The sequence below is a fragment of the Mytilus galloprovincialis genome, chromosome 7 (genome assembly GCF_965363235.1).
Source record: "Mytilus galloprovincialis chromosome 7, xbMytGall1.hap1.1, whole genome shotgun sequence".
In the NCBI taxonomy this organism is placed as follows: domain Eukaryota; kingdom Metazoa; phylum Mollusca; class Bivalvia; order Mytilida; family Mytilidae; genus Mytilus; species Mytilus galloprovincialis.
The window spans coordinates 58955706-58974691 of NC_134844.1; the positions used below are offsets into that span (position 1 = coordinate 58955706).

The 18986-nt window shown below is 32.5% G+C and overlaps 1 protein-coding gene across 2 annotated transcripts in view; it reads left to right on the top strand.

The window, feature by feature from the left end:
• The window catches only part of LOC143083389 (uncharacterized), a 169602-nt gene that overhangs the window by 53125 nt on the left and 97491 nt on the right, over positions 1 to 18986 (top strand). For both annotated transcript variants that reach the window (XM_076259647.1, XM_076259646.1), the window contains exons 3-5: positions 2178 to 2201; positions 3910 to 3993; positions 10187 to 10288. In XM_076259647.1, the coding sequence (XP_076115762.1) occupies positions 2184 to 2201; positions 3910 to 3993; positions 10187 to 10288 (204 nt within the window). In that variant the 5' untranslated portion in view covers positions 2178 to 2183. The remainder of the gene's footprint in view (positions 1 to 2177; positions 2202 to 3909; positions 3994 to 10186; positions 10289 to 18986) is intronic.

Below are 18986 nucleotides of genomic sequence, written 5' to 3' on the forward strand. Positions count from 1 at the left end.
CATTCATCAGTAATGGTTCTTGTGATATTGCCAGGACACAAATAAATGTTAATAAATCCGGTTTGCTGTCGTTGTGACAGCCTCTTGTTACAAATAATTTATATTGATTAGATTTTAGTATTTATAATTCATTCAAAAAGACATACAACTAATATATGGAATTTTAAAAATCTTTTTTGGAAAGTTAAATATTTTTAATTACCAACATTTAGAAACCTTTAATATTTACATATATAGTATTTAGCAACCTAATGATTAATTCTCTAGTCCGATCACCGAAGTTAAGCAACGTCGAGCACAGTTAGTACTTGGATGAGTGACCGCCTGGGAATACAGAGTGTTGTAGACATTTTTAAAACCGACCGTGCGAGGGCTGAAAAGCTAGTCAAGGTCGTTAAACACTTCCATATATATATGATAAATTCAATGGCTCGTTTGATTGAATTTAGAACACACATTTAATAATAAAGATAAACTCTTGAAAAACCAACACACATTCTAAATTACTATAAACATTTTAAAACTAAATGAAGTGTAAAATTCACATTAACACCAATTCACCAGTTGTTGAAACAATAGATACTATGATTGGTCATCATTGAAATATTAAATATACGTTTTGTTTAAACTGGTTCCCTTTCATTTTGATTTGATTTTTTTTAACGTTGTTGCATTTGTCACCCATCGTCAATCAGTTAATGAACTAGTATTATTTGTGGTATGCATCCTAAAACCCAAGCAGAATTGCTTTTGATTCAAAGGTACAATATATAGTTATGTCAATTTTGCATTGTGTCATGTAAGCTGTTCATAGCCGTGATCGTATAGTCGTTGGCACCGAAGGATAAAACAGTGATATTAACAGTGCCAAGTTCAAGCCCAGTACCCAGAATGATTTTTTTCTAATGTTTTTCTATACCAAACTATATTGTTTTTAATCTTAGAGGTATCTATATTTCATTTTTTCTCTAAAGTTGACGATTTTGTTTCCGGTTTCACAGTCAAAGAAATAGTTTTACAGTCGTATTTAATCACTTTAATCACATAAGAGTCAGTTAAATGCTGATGTATATTTGGACCATTTATAATCAAACAAATATTAAGTGATCATAGTATGATACCATTATAATCATAAAACCAAAAGATGATGAAAAGGGAAAGGCCTTATACCTTAAAAGGGATAAGTGTAATATGTACATTGATGTTTATTTTATAAAGGAATTGTACTAGTAAGTAATATCTACAGTTCCTTGATTTTATAGTGTTTATATATTTCATTAGATAACAAAAAGACAGAAATACAGTTTATTGACATGCATTGAAAAGTAAAATCACAAAAAATACTGAACTCAGAGGAAAATCAATACGGAAAGTCCAGAATCACATGGCAAAATCAAATAACAAAACGCATCAAAAACGAATAGACAAGAACTGTCATATTCCTGACTTGGTACAGGCATTTTCAAATGTAGAAAATGGTGGATTAAACCTGGTTCTATAGCGCTAACCCTCTCTCTCTAATAACAGTCTCATCAAATTCCGTTATATTTACATGATGCGCAGATATACGCTATAAGAGTGATACCCTATTTAAATATCAATTTATATCAGTACCCGTGGTCTAGTGGAATTATACAGAGACTACAGACTTACCTGTCGAAAATATGCGCGAGTTCGAACCTGTTAAAAGGGAAATTACTCAAACTTATTCCACGAACCAGTAATGATAACATCAAAATTTCTTATAATCATTTTTTTTAAGTCATGTGTGTTATGAAGGTAGGTGTCACAGTTGTTTTGTTTGAATTTTATTTTGTTATATGTGTTAATGTTTGTTTTTCATCTGATCCTGTTTGTGGTTGATTTGCAAATATCATTTTCATTAGATACTAATCTATTTTAAATATTCAATCAGAATCCCAATTCAGAGCTGTTTTAACATTGTTTAAGCTTAAATGTTGTGTTCATACTTGCTCAACTGTTCAGGGTTCGACCTCTGCAGGAAAATCGGATTTGGTGTCACTTGACAGCCTCTTGTTCTCATTGTTGCAGGCCGTACCTTTGCCTATAATTGCTTACATCCACTTCATTTGAACTTAAGTGGATAGTTGTCTCATTTGTAAGCATATCTCCTTATTTTTATAAAAAATACATTATGGTTTCATTTTCGTTTACAGGATATAATGGCAAGTTGGAATGGGGTAAGTTTTTCTTTTTAAAAGTCAGTGTCATTTGACCTATGTCATGTGATTCATGTTTTCTATAAACTGTACAGAAAGATACAGGCGTGTAGTATTCTTAGGGGGGAGAACAGGAGAAATCAAAAAGACAACAGTGTAAAGAATTTCAATATACAAAATTCCAGGAGACAAACAAAGAGCCCTAAGGATATTCACAACGCTTAAAGTCGAAGATATGCAAAATATCAATGGACATCGATTCACAACTCTTTAAGTCAAAGAGACGTAAGATATCAAAGGACATTCACAACTCTTTAAGTCAAAGGGAGGTAAGATATCAACAGATGTTCATAACTCTTAAAGTCGAAGACACATAAGATATCAAAGGATATTCACAACTGTAAAAGTCGAAGAGACGTAAGATATCAAAGGACATTCCCAACTCTAAAAGTCGAAGAGACGTAAAGAATCAAAGGACATTCACAACTCTTTTAGACAGTGAAATGAAGTTCAATATACATGATATACAAAATTCCAGGAGACAAACGAAGGGACGTAAGATATCAAAGGATATTCACAACTGTAAAAGTCGAAGAGACGTAAGATATTATACAATTACTGTCTTTTGGTGAGGTAAATGTGTGGTTTTATTGACTTTTGAAAAACTGATATTCACTGAGGCCAACGAATGGAAAATATTTACCAAAACCAATTGTACATCAAACGTTTTTTACCAAAATTATACAGGTAAAAGCATGCGACGTTTTGCACGGTGAATATCCTTTTTCCGCAGGTGAATATGCTTATTTATTCAAAATCCCATTCATATAGAAAAACCTACTAATATTTTATCAATATGGAATAACAAAGGACATTCACAACTCTTAAAGTCGAAGATATGTAAAATATCAAAGGACATTCCCAACTCTTTAAGTCGAAGAGAGGAAAGATATCAAAGGACATTCCCAACTCTTTTAAGTCAAAGAGAAACTGACAACACCATGGCAAAAAATGAAAAACAATGAAAATACAACAGTCTTCAAAACATTATATAGAAAATTAAAGATTGAGCAACAGGAACCACAACAAAAATTTGAGGCTGATCTCAAAACTGAAGAATAATACATTTGTCTAAAGACTTTTGGTTGATTGACGACCTAAATTATCCCATTGACTGGGACAGATTAGGTGAACGTTTGTCGGTAACAATCACTGCTCACTATGTACTTGTTAAAGACACTGAATCTGTGGGGTCACCAAAGGTTCTCAACACCTAAAAAAGCAATTCGAAAAACGAACCCGGAATAATACGATGTGTTGATTTATATCAATAATATAAATCAAAACATAAAAGGTTATTCCTGAATAATTTTTCGAATTATTTTATTATTAAAGGCGTTAAGAACCTTTGGTGACCCCACAGTTTAAATTCTATAATAAGTAAGTAGTGAGCAATGGTCGTTACAGACAAACGTTCACCTTATCTGTCCTAGTCAATGGGATAATTTAGGTCGTCAATCAATGGCCAGGACCACACTGTTTTGAATATGATTCTATATAAACATTAAAAAAAACTGAAATTATAGACAACAATTTCATTCTCTATGTAGTCATTGTATTTGATATAAACTATAATGAAAAAAATGTAACTTGATACATTCAGTTATTACATTAATTATACATTTTTTATATACTAAAGAAAAACGTAAAAGCTTTGTTTTGCTTACAGAATATTCTTACAGCTGCAAAGAGGGGGAAAGTAAAAGAGGTAGAACTAAGTCTAAAGAACAGAGCTTATTTAGATTTAAGAGAGGTAAGTGAAGTACAATGTGTAACACATATAAAGGTATTTATTATATAGTACACACACTATGGACCAGTTAAACATAACCCTTGTTAGTCATGTTAGTGTTGAATCTATTGCAAATACTCTTGTCTTCAAAATATTTAAAAGAAACATCATTACACAACTGAATGTATATAGAACTCTTTTTATTCCATATAAACAGTGTGAAACATTATTACACAACACCTATATATACCAGTAAACAGCTTTTGTATTCAACACAAACAGTGAGAAACATCAATATGCACTACCAATATATTAACCCTTTCCTCCATTGAATTTTTTTTTTTGCATATTTGATTCGCATAGGATTTTTATAATAAAATGCTGAACATATACTTTAAAATATTAAGGAATTGCAAAAAACAACTATTTCATCAAATAAATTTAAGTCAGATATTCCTATGATATTTCTTTTAATATTGGATACAAATTTTATTAAGTCAACTGCAGACACTTTGTCGTCAAAGTGTTTCAACTGAGGTACTACACAGGCGTCAAAAGGCGTCATTATGGAGTAAGGGGGGTGGCGTCAAAAGGCGTCATTATGGAGTAAGGGGGGTGGCGTCAAAAGGCGTCATTATGGAGGAAATGTTTACCCAAGTATAAAAGTGAAGAAAAAAAATACCAAAAGGACAATCAAAACATATGAGTAGAAGAAGAATAGACAATGCCATGGCAAAACAAAAAATAAACAACAGTCCCTAAACATTACACTGAATTGATTCATAAAAAACAAACAGGAAATACTGCATTACACTGATGAATATCACTCCAGTGTGTTTGTCAAAGGGTTGCTGTCTGATACTTCCTATCTGTATACAACTGAAATATTGTGATTTACTTTATTACACTGACGAATACCACTCCAGTTTGGTTGTCAAATGGTTGCTGTCTGATACTTCGTAACTGGGCCATTTAAAAAAAATGAGGCAAAAGTGTGATATGGGGGTCCAATTTCAAACTCAATATTTTGTATTTCTTGTTGTCTTGCCCTATTACCGATACTTTAAATTTTATAATTCCAAAGTTTCAGGCAGAATGAAACAGACACATTGAATAATCTTAAATTTTAATAACATACATCTCAAAAAAATTGAACCGAAATCATACAAGTTTGGTAATAAAACAGTCAAGAAAACATTGCTCAAAACTTTTCCATATGATAGTCAATATAAAAAGAAAAAATTTAAAACCAAAATTTCCATCTTTTCTTCTTAATCATATAATAACAATCAAATTGAATAGCTAAATTTAAAACAATAACTAGTGATTGGAGTAATATGTTTCAGTTAAAATAGTAAACTTTGAAACCCCCGAGTTTTTGTGATCATTTGCAAAAAAAAAAAGTCATTTCATTGGAATGTTTTTATGTAATTGTATGTAGAAAAAACCTTCTATTTTCAGTATTTTGTCACACTCCTGACATATTTCACAAAGATTGAAAATGCTTTAAACTTGCACAAAAGTTCACTTAACACATTGCTATATCATTGATTTCATTTACGGATATCTTTTACCATAAAACAGGACTTTGTTTTTAGGGCCATTAAAAAAAAAGAGAGGCACCCAAAAATGTCAGGATTGTGACAAATGTCTTTAAACATCTACCAAGGATTACTTAGGACTTAAATGTTCTTTTTGTGCACAGTGATGCAAATTAATCAAATGAAATAAGTGTCTACAACTATAATATCATAAAGGAAAGTGAGGAAATGAATTTTGTACAAAATAGAACAATTGTAATTTTGATTTAAAATGGTATGTTTAAAGAAGTTTCATGGATTAACCATTCAGATGTAATTCGTCACACTCCTGACATGAATTTAACAATTTGAGAAAAATATGAAAATAAGCTTTTTTCAGGACAGATAATTGAAAGACAGCCAGTAAAATGAAGAAACTTTACAGTTTTAAATGTCACGTTAAAAGTGTAACACTCCTGACAAAAATGGCCTGTTTTTTTTAGCATTTTTCTGCAGTGGTTTCAGATATCTTCATGAAATTTGGCAGCAAGCAAGCCCTGACTATCCAGCATTTTATGACAACTGTGTTATGATTTTAAACTTAACTAATATAAAAATATATAACAAAAAGTAAAAATCCTCATTGTTTTTTTAATGGCATGTGACCTAGTCGTGACACTATTTTATATTTAGTCCTGTTATCTATGATGAGTTTATTTACTCAACACCAACTTGTGACATAGCAATGAAACTCTTACACGCAGCACCAACAGGTGCCATAGCAATGACACTTGTATACTCAACACAAACATTTGACATAGCCATGACACACTTAAACCAACTTCTGATATAGCAATAACCGTCTTATACTGTAAACCAACTTATTTTTCGTGGATACTTTATTTCGCAATTAGGCCTTTCTAGTATAATTCGCTGCGATTTAATTTCACGATTCTCAAATTTACTTGATGTAATTTAATATGGAAAAATCTCAAGTTTCGTGTAATTTGTCTACTCCCAAAAGTCACGAAAAAATAAATCGCTAACGAAATTAGTTGGTTTACAGTATACTCAACAGAAACTTGTGACATATCAATGTCATTCTTATACTCAACAGTAACATGTAACATATCAAAGATACTCTTATGCTCAACACCAACATGTGACAACAATGACACTCTTATACTAAACACCAATATGTGACCTAGCAATTGCACTGTTTTACTCAACACAAACAAGTGACAAAGCAATGGCACCTTTATACTCAACACCATCATGTGACATAGCAATGACACTATTATACTCAACACCAACAATTTAAATGGCCATATCACACGTACAGGCAATGCAAACTTAATATTTTACTCAAAACAAACATGGATTATTGCAGATTTTCACTTATACTCAACACAAACATACACCATTGCCATATTACTTTATATACAACAGCACATATGATATGAAGTAAGTGTTATTATTAACACCACAAAAACATTTTACATAAAAATACCACTGAATTCTTTTTAAGCTTTGATCATTATTCTGAATCAACACAAAATACTCTTAATCAAACAGGTGTCATGGACATCAAATACTTGTTAGAATTATATAAAGTGGTGTCTCATTTTATTCGTAACACAGAACTGAATAATATAGTAAAGGTTTTATTTTGTTTCCAGACGAAAAATTATTTTATAAACATTTAATTTTAATGAGAAGTTGATGAGAACAAGTTTTGTTCATTTCTTTAGTCAGACAATATTATAATTAGTTACACAGTGTGCAGTTGTCCTAATACGAAGCCAAACCCGATATGAATTTTATTGACCCGATACATTATGCATTAGGACAATTGAACACTGTGTGACACATTTATCCTGATAATGTTATATTATATATTAGTATATTCAAATTCAATAATAGGACAATATCAACCAAATATAAAAATGATATATATAGATATTTAATCTAAATCTGTCAATTTTTTTTTAATATTAAGACTATTTGAAACAACTCAAATTTTATTATTTTTATTAGGACAATGGTATAAGGGAGACAATTCCAATTGACATACTAAATAAAAGAAATAATTCCAATTGAAGTTATAAAAAATTGTACTGAAATTTATAAGGACAATATCAGCCAATCAAATTGCGATAAATTACTCTAAATCAGGATAATTAAGAAATAATTCCTTCATGTCATGCTCTATGCTCATTTTAACATGGGTAGGCATTAAATTTGTTGATATTTTACACTGAGCGTTAGTGAGGTGTAAAATGTGGTCAAATATAATGCCTACCATATCAAAATGAGCATAGAGCATGACACGAAGGAAATATTTCGATTCTAATAGGACAAATACAGTAATTTATAGGTCGAAGCGTACGAAAATAGTGTAAAAATGTTTAGCTTTTCCTGTTTCCTCCCCGAGGAGTTTGTGCATTACATTTCATATTTCATAAGTTTAAAAACTATGAGCAGGGTAAATATATGTTGTTTTATAAAATTTTATAATAAAAATTTATGCTAGCTGCTTAAATGTATACATTTTAAAGGATAGCGATGAAAATAACATTAATATACACAGTAAGTTCGTGCGCATGTGTCAAACATATTTTTTATGCTCATTACAACACGGCTGTGTTTACAAAGCGTAATAAGGACAACATATTAGAATGTAAATTTTACAGATCTAACATAAAACATCTTTTAAAAATAACAAACTAGACAGCATTATATAATGTGGGGTCTTATTTTTCATGTCTCTTCGTACTGAATCAGAAAATATCACTCTTTTTTTTTTTAGCTCACCTGGCCCAAAGGGCCAAGTGAGCTTTTTCCATCACTTTGTGTTGTCGTCCGTCGTCTGTCGTCGTCCGTCGTCGTTAACTTTTACAAAAATCTTCTCCTCTAAAACTACTGGGCCAAAATTAACCAAACTTGGCCACAATCATCATTGGGGTATCTAGTTTGAAAAATGTGTCTGATGACCCGGTCAACCAACTAATATGGCCACCAAGGCCAAAAATAGAACATAGGGGTAAAATGCAGTTTTTGGCTTATAACTCAAAAACCAAAGCATTTAGAGCAAATCTGACATGGGGGATAAATTGTTTATTAGGTGTGGATCTATCTGCCTTGAAATTTTCAAATGAATTGGACAACCCGTTGTTGGGTTGCTGCCCCTGAATTGGTAATTTTAAGGAAATTTTGCTGTTTTTGGTAATTATCTTGAATATTATTATAGATAGAGATAAACTGTAAACAGCAATAATGTTCAGCAAAGTAAGATTTACAAATAAGTCAACTTGACTGAAATGGTCGGTTGACCCCTTTAGGAGTTATTGCCCTTTATATTCAATTTTTAACCATTTTTCATAAATCTTAGTAATCTTTTACTCTGAAACAACTAGGCAAATTTAAACCAAACTAAGCCACAACTATCATTGGGGAATCTAGTTTAAAAAATGTGTGGCGTGACCTGGTCAACCAATTAAGATGACCGCCACCGCTAAAAAAAGGACACAAGGGTAAAATGCAGTTTTTGGCTTATAACTCAAAACCAAAGCATTTAGAGCAAATCTGACATGAGGGTAAAATTGTTCATCAGGTGAAGATTTATCTGCCCTGAAATTTTAAGATGAATCGGACAACTTGTTGTTGGGTTGCTGCCCCTGAATTGGTAATTTTAAGGAAATTTTGCTTGTATTTGGTTATTATCTTGAATATTATTATAGATAGACATAAACTGTAAACAGCAATAATGTTCAGCAAAGTAAGATTTACAAATAAGTCAACATGACCGAAAATGTCAGATGACCCCTTTAGGAGTTATTGCCTTTTATAGTCAATTTCAAACATTTTTTTGTAAATCTTAGTAATCTTTTACAAAAATCTTCTCCTCTGAAATTACTGGGCCAAGTTAATTATAGATAGAGATAATTGTAAGCAGCTAGAATGTTCAGTAAATTAAGATGTACAAACACATCACCATCACCAAAATCCTATTTTGTCATGAATCCATCTGCGTCCTTTGTTTAATATTCACATAGACCAAAGTGAGCGACACAGGCTCTTTAGAGCCTCTAGTTTTGTTTCTTGAAAAAGGTTTTTTTTTTTAATTTGATCTTTTTACTTAATCATTGTTAATCAGACAGGTTTAATGGACAACACATATAAAGTGGGGTCTCATTTTATTCGTTACACAAAACTGAATCAGATAGTAAAGGTTTTATTTTGTTTCCTGACGAAAAATTATTTTGTAAACATCTGATTGTAATGAGGAGTTTTAGAGAACAAGTTGTGTTTACATCTTTAGTCACATAATGTTAATTCTACGGATCTAATGTAAAACATATTTTAAAAAATAACAAATAATTGACAATATATTTAAAGTGGGATCTTATTTTAATTGTCTTGTCCAGCTGAGTCCATTGATAAAAATATTGTTTACATTTTTTTTTTTTATTTTTTTTTTTTACCTGACAGTTCTTATGGAAGTTCTGACATCTCACAATAAAACATGTTGTTTATTTGTTGTTTATGTAGAATATAAATACACAAGTGTGACTGGTAATTTTATTCAGTTTTGACCACTGATTCATATGATATATATTTTGTTTATATTTATTACACAACATTGTCCAGTTTATGACACAAGTTTTGATGTCTGTTATATGTTGATATTACAGGATGGAAAGACACCATTAATGTGGGCAGCTGAGAGAGGACACCTGGAGGTAGTGCGGTATCTCGTCAGCTACGGCAGTCCATTAGAAGCCAAAGACTCCAATGTAATGATAGATATAATCACCTTACTCTGAACAAACATCACTTTATACAGAATCTACACAAAATCATGTTGTTAATCAGACAGGTTTAATGGATAACAAATATTTGTTAGAATTATATAAAGTGGGTTCTCATTTTATTTGTAACACAGAACTGATTCAGATAGTAAAGACTTTTTTTTTGTTTCCTGAAGAAAAAATATTTTGTTAACATCTGATTTGAATGAGAAATTAATGAGAATAAGTTGTGTTAACATCTTTAGTCAGATAATGTTACTTTTACAGATCTAGTGTAAAACATCTTTTTAAAATAACAAATACTTGACAGAATTACATAAAGTGGGATCTTATTTTTCTTGTCTCTTCGCACTGAATCAGAAAATATAACTTGTTTCAATGATTCTTGAAAAAATATTTTTTTCACCTTTTTCATTCTACTGAATCACTGTAAATCAAACATATTTAATGGACAACAAATATTTGTTAGAATTATATAATGTGAGGTCTCATTTTAATTGTCTTGTCCAGCTGAGTCCATTGATAGAAATTTTGTTTATGTTTCTTGATACAAGTTATTTTTAAACGACCTCAAACAGAGAAAGTTTTTTGGTCGTTTATTGGTATCACGTAGGGGCCGTCGTCAGCGTCGTCCGAAAAACTTTTAGTATTCTCACTCTAACTTAAGTAAAAGTGAATAGAAATCTATGAAATTTAAAAAAAAGGTTTCTGACCACAAAAGGAAGGTTGGGATTAATTTTGGGAGTTTTGGTCCCAACATTTTAGGAATTAGGGGCCAAAAAGGGCAGAAATTCGCACTATAACTTTAGTATTAGTATATAAAAATCAATAAAATTTAAACACAAGGTTTAATACCACCAAAGAAAGATTGGGAATAATTTTGAGAGTTGAAGTCCCAACAGTTTATGATAAAAGGACCAAAAAGGGGCCCATATAAGCATTTTTCTTGGTTTTCGCACCATTTCTTTAGTAGAAGTAAATAGAAATCTATGAAAGGAGTAGGTCCGGTAAGACCCCTTTTTGGCCCCAAAATATAACAGTTTTACAAAATTGTTTAAATGTAAACTTTTAGTTATTTATTGGACAGTTGAATGCTTCTGCTTCATAAATATGGGCTGTTTTTGACAATACAATACACATATATCGGGTTGTAGCACAATTTAGTCATGCTAAATTACTGAAATCTTCAAAATTCTATCATTTTAGTTTAATTTTAGACGGTTTCCGTGTAAAACGAAAGTGGCCGCATTCGTGTTCATCCTTAATATGGAAATGTAAGTTGTATTTTATGATAATACATAACATATATAAAGGTTGTGGATGAACACGGATGCGGCCACTTTCATTTTTGACAAAAACCATCTGAAAAGTGACGTTTTTTGGCATATTTGAGAGATTTTTCATATTTGAGCTTAAATCGGATCGTTTTTAATGACTAAATTAGTTAAAATCTTTCACAAAAACTAATTTAATCAAGTGAAATAGACACTTAAGTGTTTAAAAAGTGGTTAAAATCTTTCGTCAGATGAAACTGAAATTTGAGGCCAAAATGAGTCCTTACCGGACCTACTCCTTTAAACACAAGGTTTATGACCATAAAAGGTTTGGATTGATTTTGGGAGTTTTGGTCCCAATAGATTAGGAATAAGGGGCCCAAAGGGTCAAAAATTAGGCTTAGTTTGATTTTAACAAATTTAATCATTGGGGTTCTTTGATATGCTGAATCTAAAAATGAACTTCGATTTTTTTATTAATGGCCCAGTTTTCAAGTTGCTCCAAATCGGGGTCCAAAATTAAACTTTGATCTCATCAAAAAATGAATAATTGGGTTCTTTCATATGCCAAATCTAACTGTGTATGTAGATTCTTTATATTTGGTCCTGTTTTCAAATTGGTCTACATTAAAGTCCAAAGGGTCAAACATTAAACTAAGTTTGATTTTAACAAAAATTGAATTCTTGGGCTTCTTTGATATACTCAACTTATATATGTACTTAGATTTATGATTAAGGGCCCAGTTTTCAAGTTGGTCCAAATCAGGATCCAAAATTATTATATTAAGTATTGTGCTTTAGCAAGAAATTTTGAATTGCAAAGTATTCAGCAATACCAAGAAATCTTCAATTGTACAATATTGTGCAAAAGCAAGAAATTTTCAATTGCACAGTATTGTGCAAAAGCAAGAAATTTTCAATTGCACAGTATTGAGCAATAGCAAGAAATATCTAATTGCAAAATATTGTGTAATAGCAATAAATTTTTAATTGGAGTTATCTTTCTTTGTCCAGAATAGTAGTTAAATCAACTTAAATCATTGTTTTATACAATATACAATGTATATTCACTTTTACTACCAACAATCTTTAACATTCAGTGATTACAAGCACTTTTTAGCTCACCTGGCCCGAAGGGCCAAGTGAGCTATTCCCATCACTTTGCGTCCGGCGTCCGTCGTCGTCGTCCGTCGTCGTCTGTCGTCGTTAACTTTTACAAAAATCTTCTCCTCTGAAACTACTGGGCCAAATCAAACCAAACTTGGCCACAGTCATCATTGGGGTATATAGTTTAAAAAATGTGTGGCGTGACCCGGTCAACCAACCAAGATGGCCGCCACGGCTAAAAATAGAACATAGGGGTAAAATGCAGTTTTTGGCTTATAACTCAAAAACCAAAGCATTTAGAGCAAATCTGACATGGGGTAAAAATGTTTATCAGGTCAAGATCTATCTGCCCTGAAATTTTCAGATGAATCGGTCAATCGGTTGTTGGGTTGCTGCCCCTGAATTGGTAATTTTGAGGAAATTTTGCTGTTTTTGGTTATTATCTTGAATATTATTATAGATAGAGATAAACTGTAAACAGCATTAATGTTCAGCAAAGTAAGATCTACAAATAAGCCAACATGACCAAAATGGTCAGTTGACCCGTTTAGGAGTTATTGCCCTTTATAGTCAATTTTTAACCATTTTTCTTAATTAAAGTAATCTTTTACAAAAATCTTCTCCTCTGAAACTACTGGGCCAAATTAATCCAAACTTGGCCACAATCATCTTTGGGGTATCTAGTTTAAAAAATGTGTGGCATGAATTGGTCAACCAACCAAGATGGCCGCCACGGCTAAAAATAGAACAAAGGGGTAAAATGCAGTTTTTGGCTTATAACTCAAAAACCAAAGCATTTTGAGGAAATCTGACATGGGATAAAAATGTTTATCAGGTCAAGATCTATCTGCCCTGAAATTTTCAGATGAATCGGTCAATCGGTTGTTGGGTTGCTGCCCCTGAATTGGTAATTTTGAGGAAATTTTGCTGTTTTTGGTTATTATCTTGAATATTATTATAGATAGAGATAAACTGTAAACAGCAATAATGTTCAGCAAAGTAAGATCTACAAATAAGTCAACATGACCAAAATGGTCAGTTGACCCGTTTAGGAGTTATTGCCCTTTATAGTCAATTTTTAACCATTTTTCGTAAATTAAAGTAATCTTTTACAAAAATCTTCTCCTCTGAAACTACTGGGCCAAATTAATCCAAACTTGGCCACAATCATCTTTGGGGTATCTAGTTTAAAAAATGTGTGGCATGACCTGGTCAACCAAACAAGATGGCCGCCACCGCTAAAAATAGAACATAGGGGTAAAATGCAGTTTTTGGCTTATAACTCAAAAACCAAAGCATTTTGAGGAAATCTGACATGGAATAAAAATGTTTATCAGGTCAAGATCTATCTGCCCTGAAATTTTCAGATGAATCGGTCAATCGGTTGTTGGGTTGCTGCCCCTGAGTTGGTAATTTTGAGGAAATTTTGCTGTTTTTGGTTATTATCTTGAATATTATTATAGATAAATTGTAAACAGCAGTAATGTTCAGCAAAGTAAGATCTACAAATAAGTCAACATGACCAAAATGGTCAGTTGACCCCTTAAGGAGTTATTGCCCTTTATAGTCAATTTTAACAATTTTCATTAATTTGGTAAATTTATGTAAATTTTTACCAAATATAGTTCTCTTTTACTAATGGGCAAAGTTCATTATAGATATAATTGTAAGAAGCAAAATCGTTCAGTAAAGAAAGAACTTCAAACACATCACCATCACCAAAATACAATTTTGTCATGAATCCATTTGTGTCCTTTGTTTAATATGCACATAGACCAAGGTGAGCGACACAGGCTCTTTAGAGCCTCTAGTTTTACATTTTAATATTTTATGATGTTTTTAAATGAGTAATTATTGTTGCAAACTCTATTAGAAATTTGAATTGAGATCAGTTTTGGAAAAAGGGAAAGGGGAATGTGGAAAAAAAATTGGAAAGGGGGGAGGAATTTTTCTCATTTCAGAATTTCATAAATACAAAGAAAATTTCTTCAAACATTTTTTTGAGAGGATTAATTTTCAACAGCATAGTGAATTGCAAAAAGGCAAAACAATTTCTTTTAGTTCATTAGACCACATTCATTCTGTGTCCGAAACCTATGCTGTGTCAACTATTTAATCACAATCTAAATTAAGAGCTGAATCCAGCTTGAACGTTGTGTCCATACATGCCCCAACTGTTCAGGGGCCAACCTCTGCGGTCATTTAAAGCTGTGTCCTACGGAGCATCTGGTTTAACCTGACAGTTCTGATGGAAGTTCTGACATCTCACAATAAAATATGTTGTTTATTTGTTTTTTATGTAGAATTAAATACATGTTTGACTGGTTATTAAGTCTCCCAAACAAAGTTTGGAGACTTATTGTTTTTGCTCAGTTCTTATTATGGCACCCTCAACGGAGTTGGGGTGACGTATTGTTATTCATCGATTCTTTTTATGGCACCCTCAACGGAGTTGGGGTGACGTATTGTTATTGTACGTTTCTTTTTTTCCTTATTATGTCACCCGATCGACAATGTCGGGTGACATATTGCTTTTCTTATGTTTCTTTGTTATGTCACCCGATCGACAATGTCGGGTGACATATTGCTTTTCTTATGTTTCTTTGTTATTATGGCACCCTCAACGGAGTTGGGGTGACATATTGCTTTTCTACGTTTCTTTTTTTCTTATTATGGCACCCTCAACGGAGTTGGGGTGACATATTGTTATTGTTCGTTTCTTTTTTTTCTTTTTATTATGTCACCCGATCGACAATGTCGGGTGACATATTGCTTTTCCTCCGTTTCTTTGTTATTATGTCACCCGATCGACAATGTCGGGTGACATATTGCTTTTCCTCTGTTTCTTTTTCCGTATTATTATGTCACCCGATCGACAATGTCGGGTGACATATTGCTTTTCTTATTATGGCACCCTCAACGGAGTTGGGGTGACATATTGTTATTGTTCGTTTCTTTTTTTTCTTATTATTTTTATTATTTTTATTCTTCCACACTTTTTGTCCAAGACAGTTCTCGGAAATGGATGGACCAATCTTGATGAAACTATGCTATAATGTTGTCCACCATGTGAAGTTGTGCACCTGACTTTGGAATGTGCAAGATGGCCGCGGTTACCATGGAAACTAAAAAAATGTAAAAGAAAATCAAAATTCTAACTCTTTCGTTATAAGAGCCAACCTTATGAAACTTTGTGCAAAGGTTGGTGGTGGGGCCCCGAGGTACCAACAATACTTAGAAATTCAGAAATGGCTGCCATTGCCATGGAAACAGGCGAAATGTTTAACATAGAACATTCCAGAACATCAATGTTAAATTTATTCTAGAGACATTTTATTTTAAATGATGGTATATAATTATGGTGAGAACAAATTGCAGCAGCAGGTTGACTTTGGAATTTTCAAAATGGCCGCCGTTACCATGGAAACAGCAAAAATACAACAAACTTCAAATTGCTTCAAATTTATTGTAACTTATAACAAATGTTGCTTAGCTAATGTAAACTTGACTTTTGAGTTTGGAATTTCCAAAATGGCCGCCGTTACCATGGCTACCGCTCACCTGACAATAGGGGAAGGGTGCCATCCGCTATTGCTTGCAATCGCAAATCTAGTGTTTCTTTGTTATTATTATTATTCTTCCACCTTTTTTTGTCCGTCAGGTTTTTTGGAGTAAAATGGAACCAATGTTGATGGAACTCTACTATAATGAGGACCCCCATCTGAAGTTGTGCACCTTACTATGGAATGGTAAAAAATGGCCGCCGTTTCCATGGAAACGGAACAAATGTGAAAAATTCCACTTTTTGGTTTTGGTGAATTATTTGGAGATGCTTTAACTCAGAATCATCATATTTTAATACATTGTAGGTGCCAGCCATATACTGGTTTTGGATGATTTTGGCAATCATTGGAACTACTATGTTGCCATGGTAACTACACCAAAAATTTCAAAAATATGAAAATGCTCCAATTTTTTTAAAACTGTAGCATAACGATGAGCAACTTTGGTAAAAGTGGAATTTGGCGTTGGAATTTCCAAAATGTCTGCCGTTTCCATGGAAACAATGCAAAAAGGTCAAAATGCTTCAAAAACTTCCGGGTTTGGTGAATAACTTTGGTATGCTTGAACTTAAAATCATCAAATTACTATGCAATATAGTTGTCCATTATATACAGGTTTTGAATGATTTTGACAATCATTGGAACTACTATGTTACCATGGATACATGATCAAATATTTCAAAATTTTCAAAATGCTCCAAAATTGATGAAACTTAATATGATTGTTAACTGGCAAGTGTGGATGAGACTTTTGACTTTGGAATTTCCAAAATGGCCACCGTTGCCATGGAAACTGCAAAAAAGAAAAAAATCTCAAAATGCTTTGAACTTAATGAAACTAAGTATTATTGTTCACTGGCAAGTAAATATGAGACATTTGACTTTGAAATTTTCAAAATGGCTGCCGTTACCATGGAAACAGGAGAAATGTGAAATTAATCAAATGCTCTGAAAGTTCTGAAAATTTACACAAAATGATTGCCATGTGTATATGTGCATTCACTGATAAGCAATTTTGAAATGGCTGCCGCTTAGTGGCAATTTGGGGAAGGGTGACATCCGCTATTGCTTGCAATGGCAATTCTAGTTATTATTATTTTTCTTCCACCTAATTTTGTCCGGCAGTTTTTTTGGAGCCAAAGGAACCAATCTGAACGATGGTGCACTATAACAAGGAACCCTGACTTTCCAGTTGCAGTGCAACTTTGGAACTAAAAAATGGCTGCCATAACCATGGAAACGGAAAAATGGTGAAAAAATATAATTTTGGAGTTAGGTGAATTGTTTGAGAATGCTTAAGCTTAAAATCTTTAGATTTTAATACAATGTAGGTGCCCACTATATACTGCTTTGGGATGATTTTGGCAATCATTGGAACTGCTATGTTGCCATGGATACTACACCAAAAACTTCAAAAATATGAAAATGCTCCAATTTTTTTCAAACTTTAGCATAACGATGAGCAACTTTGGTAGATGTGGAATTTGGCGTTGGAATTTCCAAAATGTCTGCCGTTTCCATGGAAACAATGCAAAAAGGTCAAAATGCTCCAAAAACTTCCGGGTTTGGTGAAAAACTTTGATATGCATTAACTTAAAATCATCAAATTTTAATGCAATATAGTTGTCCACTATATCCAGGTTTTGAATGATTTTGACAATCATTGGAACTACTATGTTACCATGGATACAGGATCAAATATTTCAAAAATTTCAAAATGCTCCAAAATTAATGAAACTTAATATGATTGTTGACTGTCAAGACTGCATCAGACTTTTGAAGTTGGAATTTCCAAAATGGCCACCGTTGCCATGGAAACTGCAAAAATGTTAAATATTTTCGAAATGCTCCAAACTTAATCAAACTTAATATTATCGTTAGCTGGCATGTATAGATGAGATTTTTGACTTTGGAATTTTCAAAATGGCTGCCGTTGCCATGGAAACAGCAGAAATGTAAATTTTTATAAAATGTTCTGAATGTACTGAAAATTTACAGAAAGATGTATTGCCATGAATATATGTGCATTCACTGTTAAAAGTTTTTGAAATGGCTGCCGCTTAGTGGCAATGGGGGGAAGGGTGACATCCGCTATTGCTTGCAATGGCAATTCTAGTTATTATTCTTATTCTTCCAATGATTTTTGTCCGGCAGATTTTTTGAAGGCAATGGAACCAATCTTAGTGATAGTCAACTATAATGAGGAACACAAAATTTCGGGTTGCAGTAGGTCATAGGACCATTAAAAATGGCTGCCGTTACCATGGAAACGGAAAAATTGTGAAAAATTCCACTTTTTGGTTTTAGGTAATTATTTGGAGATGCTTAGACTTAGAATCATTATATTTTGATACAATGTAGGTGCCCACTATATACTTGTTTTGGATGATTTTTGGCATTCATTGGAACTACTATGTTGCCATGGATACTACACCAAAAATTTCCAAAATATCAAAATGCTCCAAATTTAATGAAACTTCACAGGAACGATGAGCAACATTGGTAGATGTGCAATTTGGCGTTGGAATTTTGAAAATGTCTTGTGTTACCATGGAAACAAGGCAAAAATGGTCAAAACGCTTTAAAAAACCTTAAAAGTGGCATTTACTTCCTTAAAATGGTAGGTCAAATTCATTGAAACTCTGATGGTATGTTCCCTTCCATGTACCAATGGAGTATCTGCCATTAAAAATTTGGAATGGTCTGTGTTACCATAGAAACCAGCCAAAATGTCAAAAA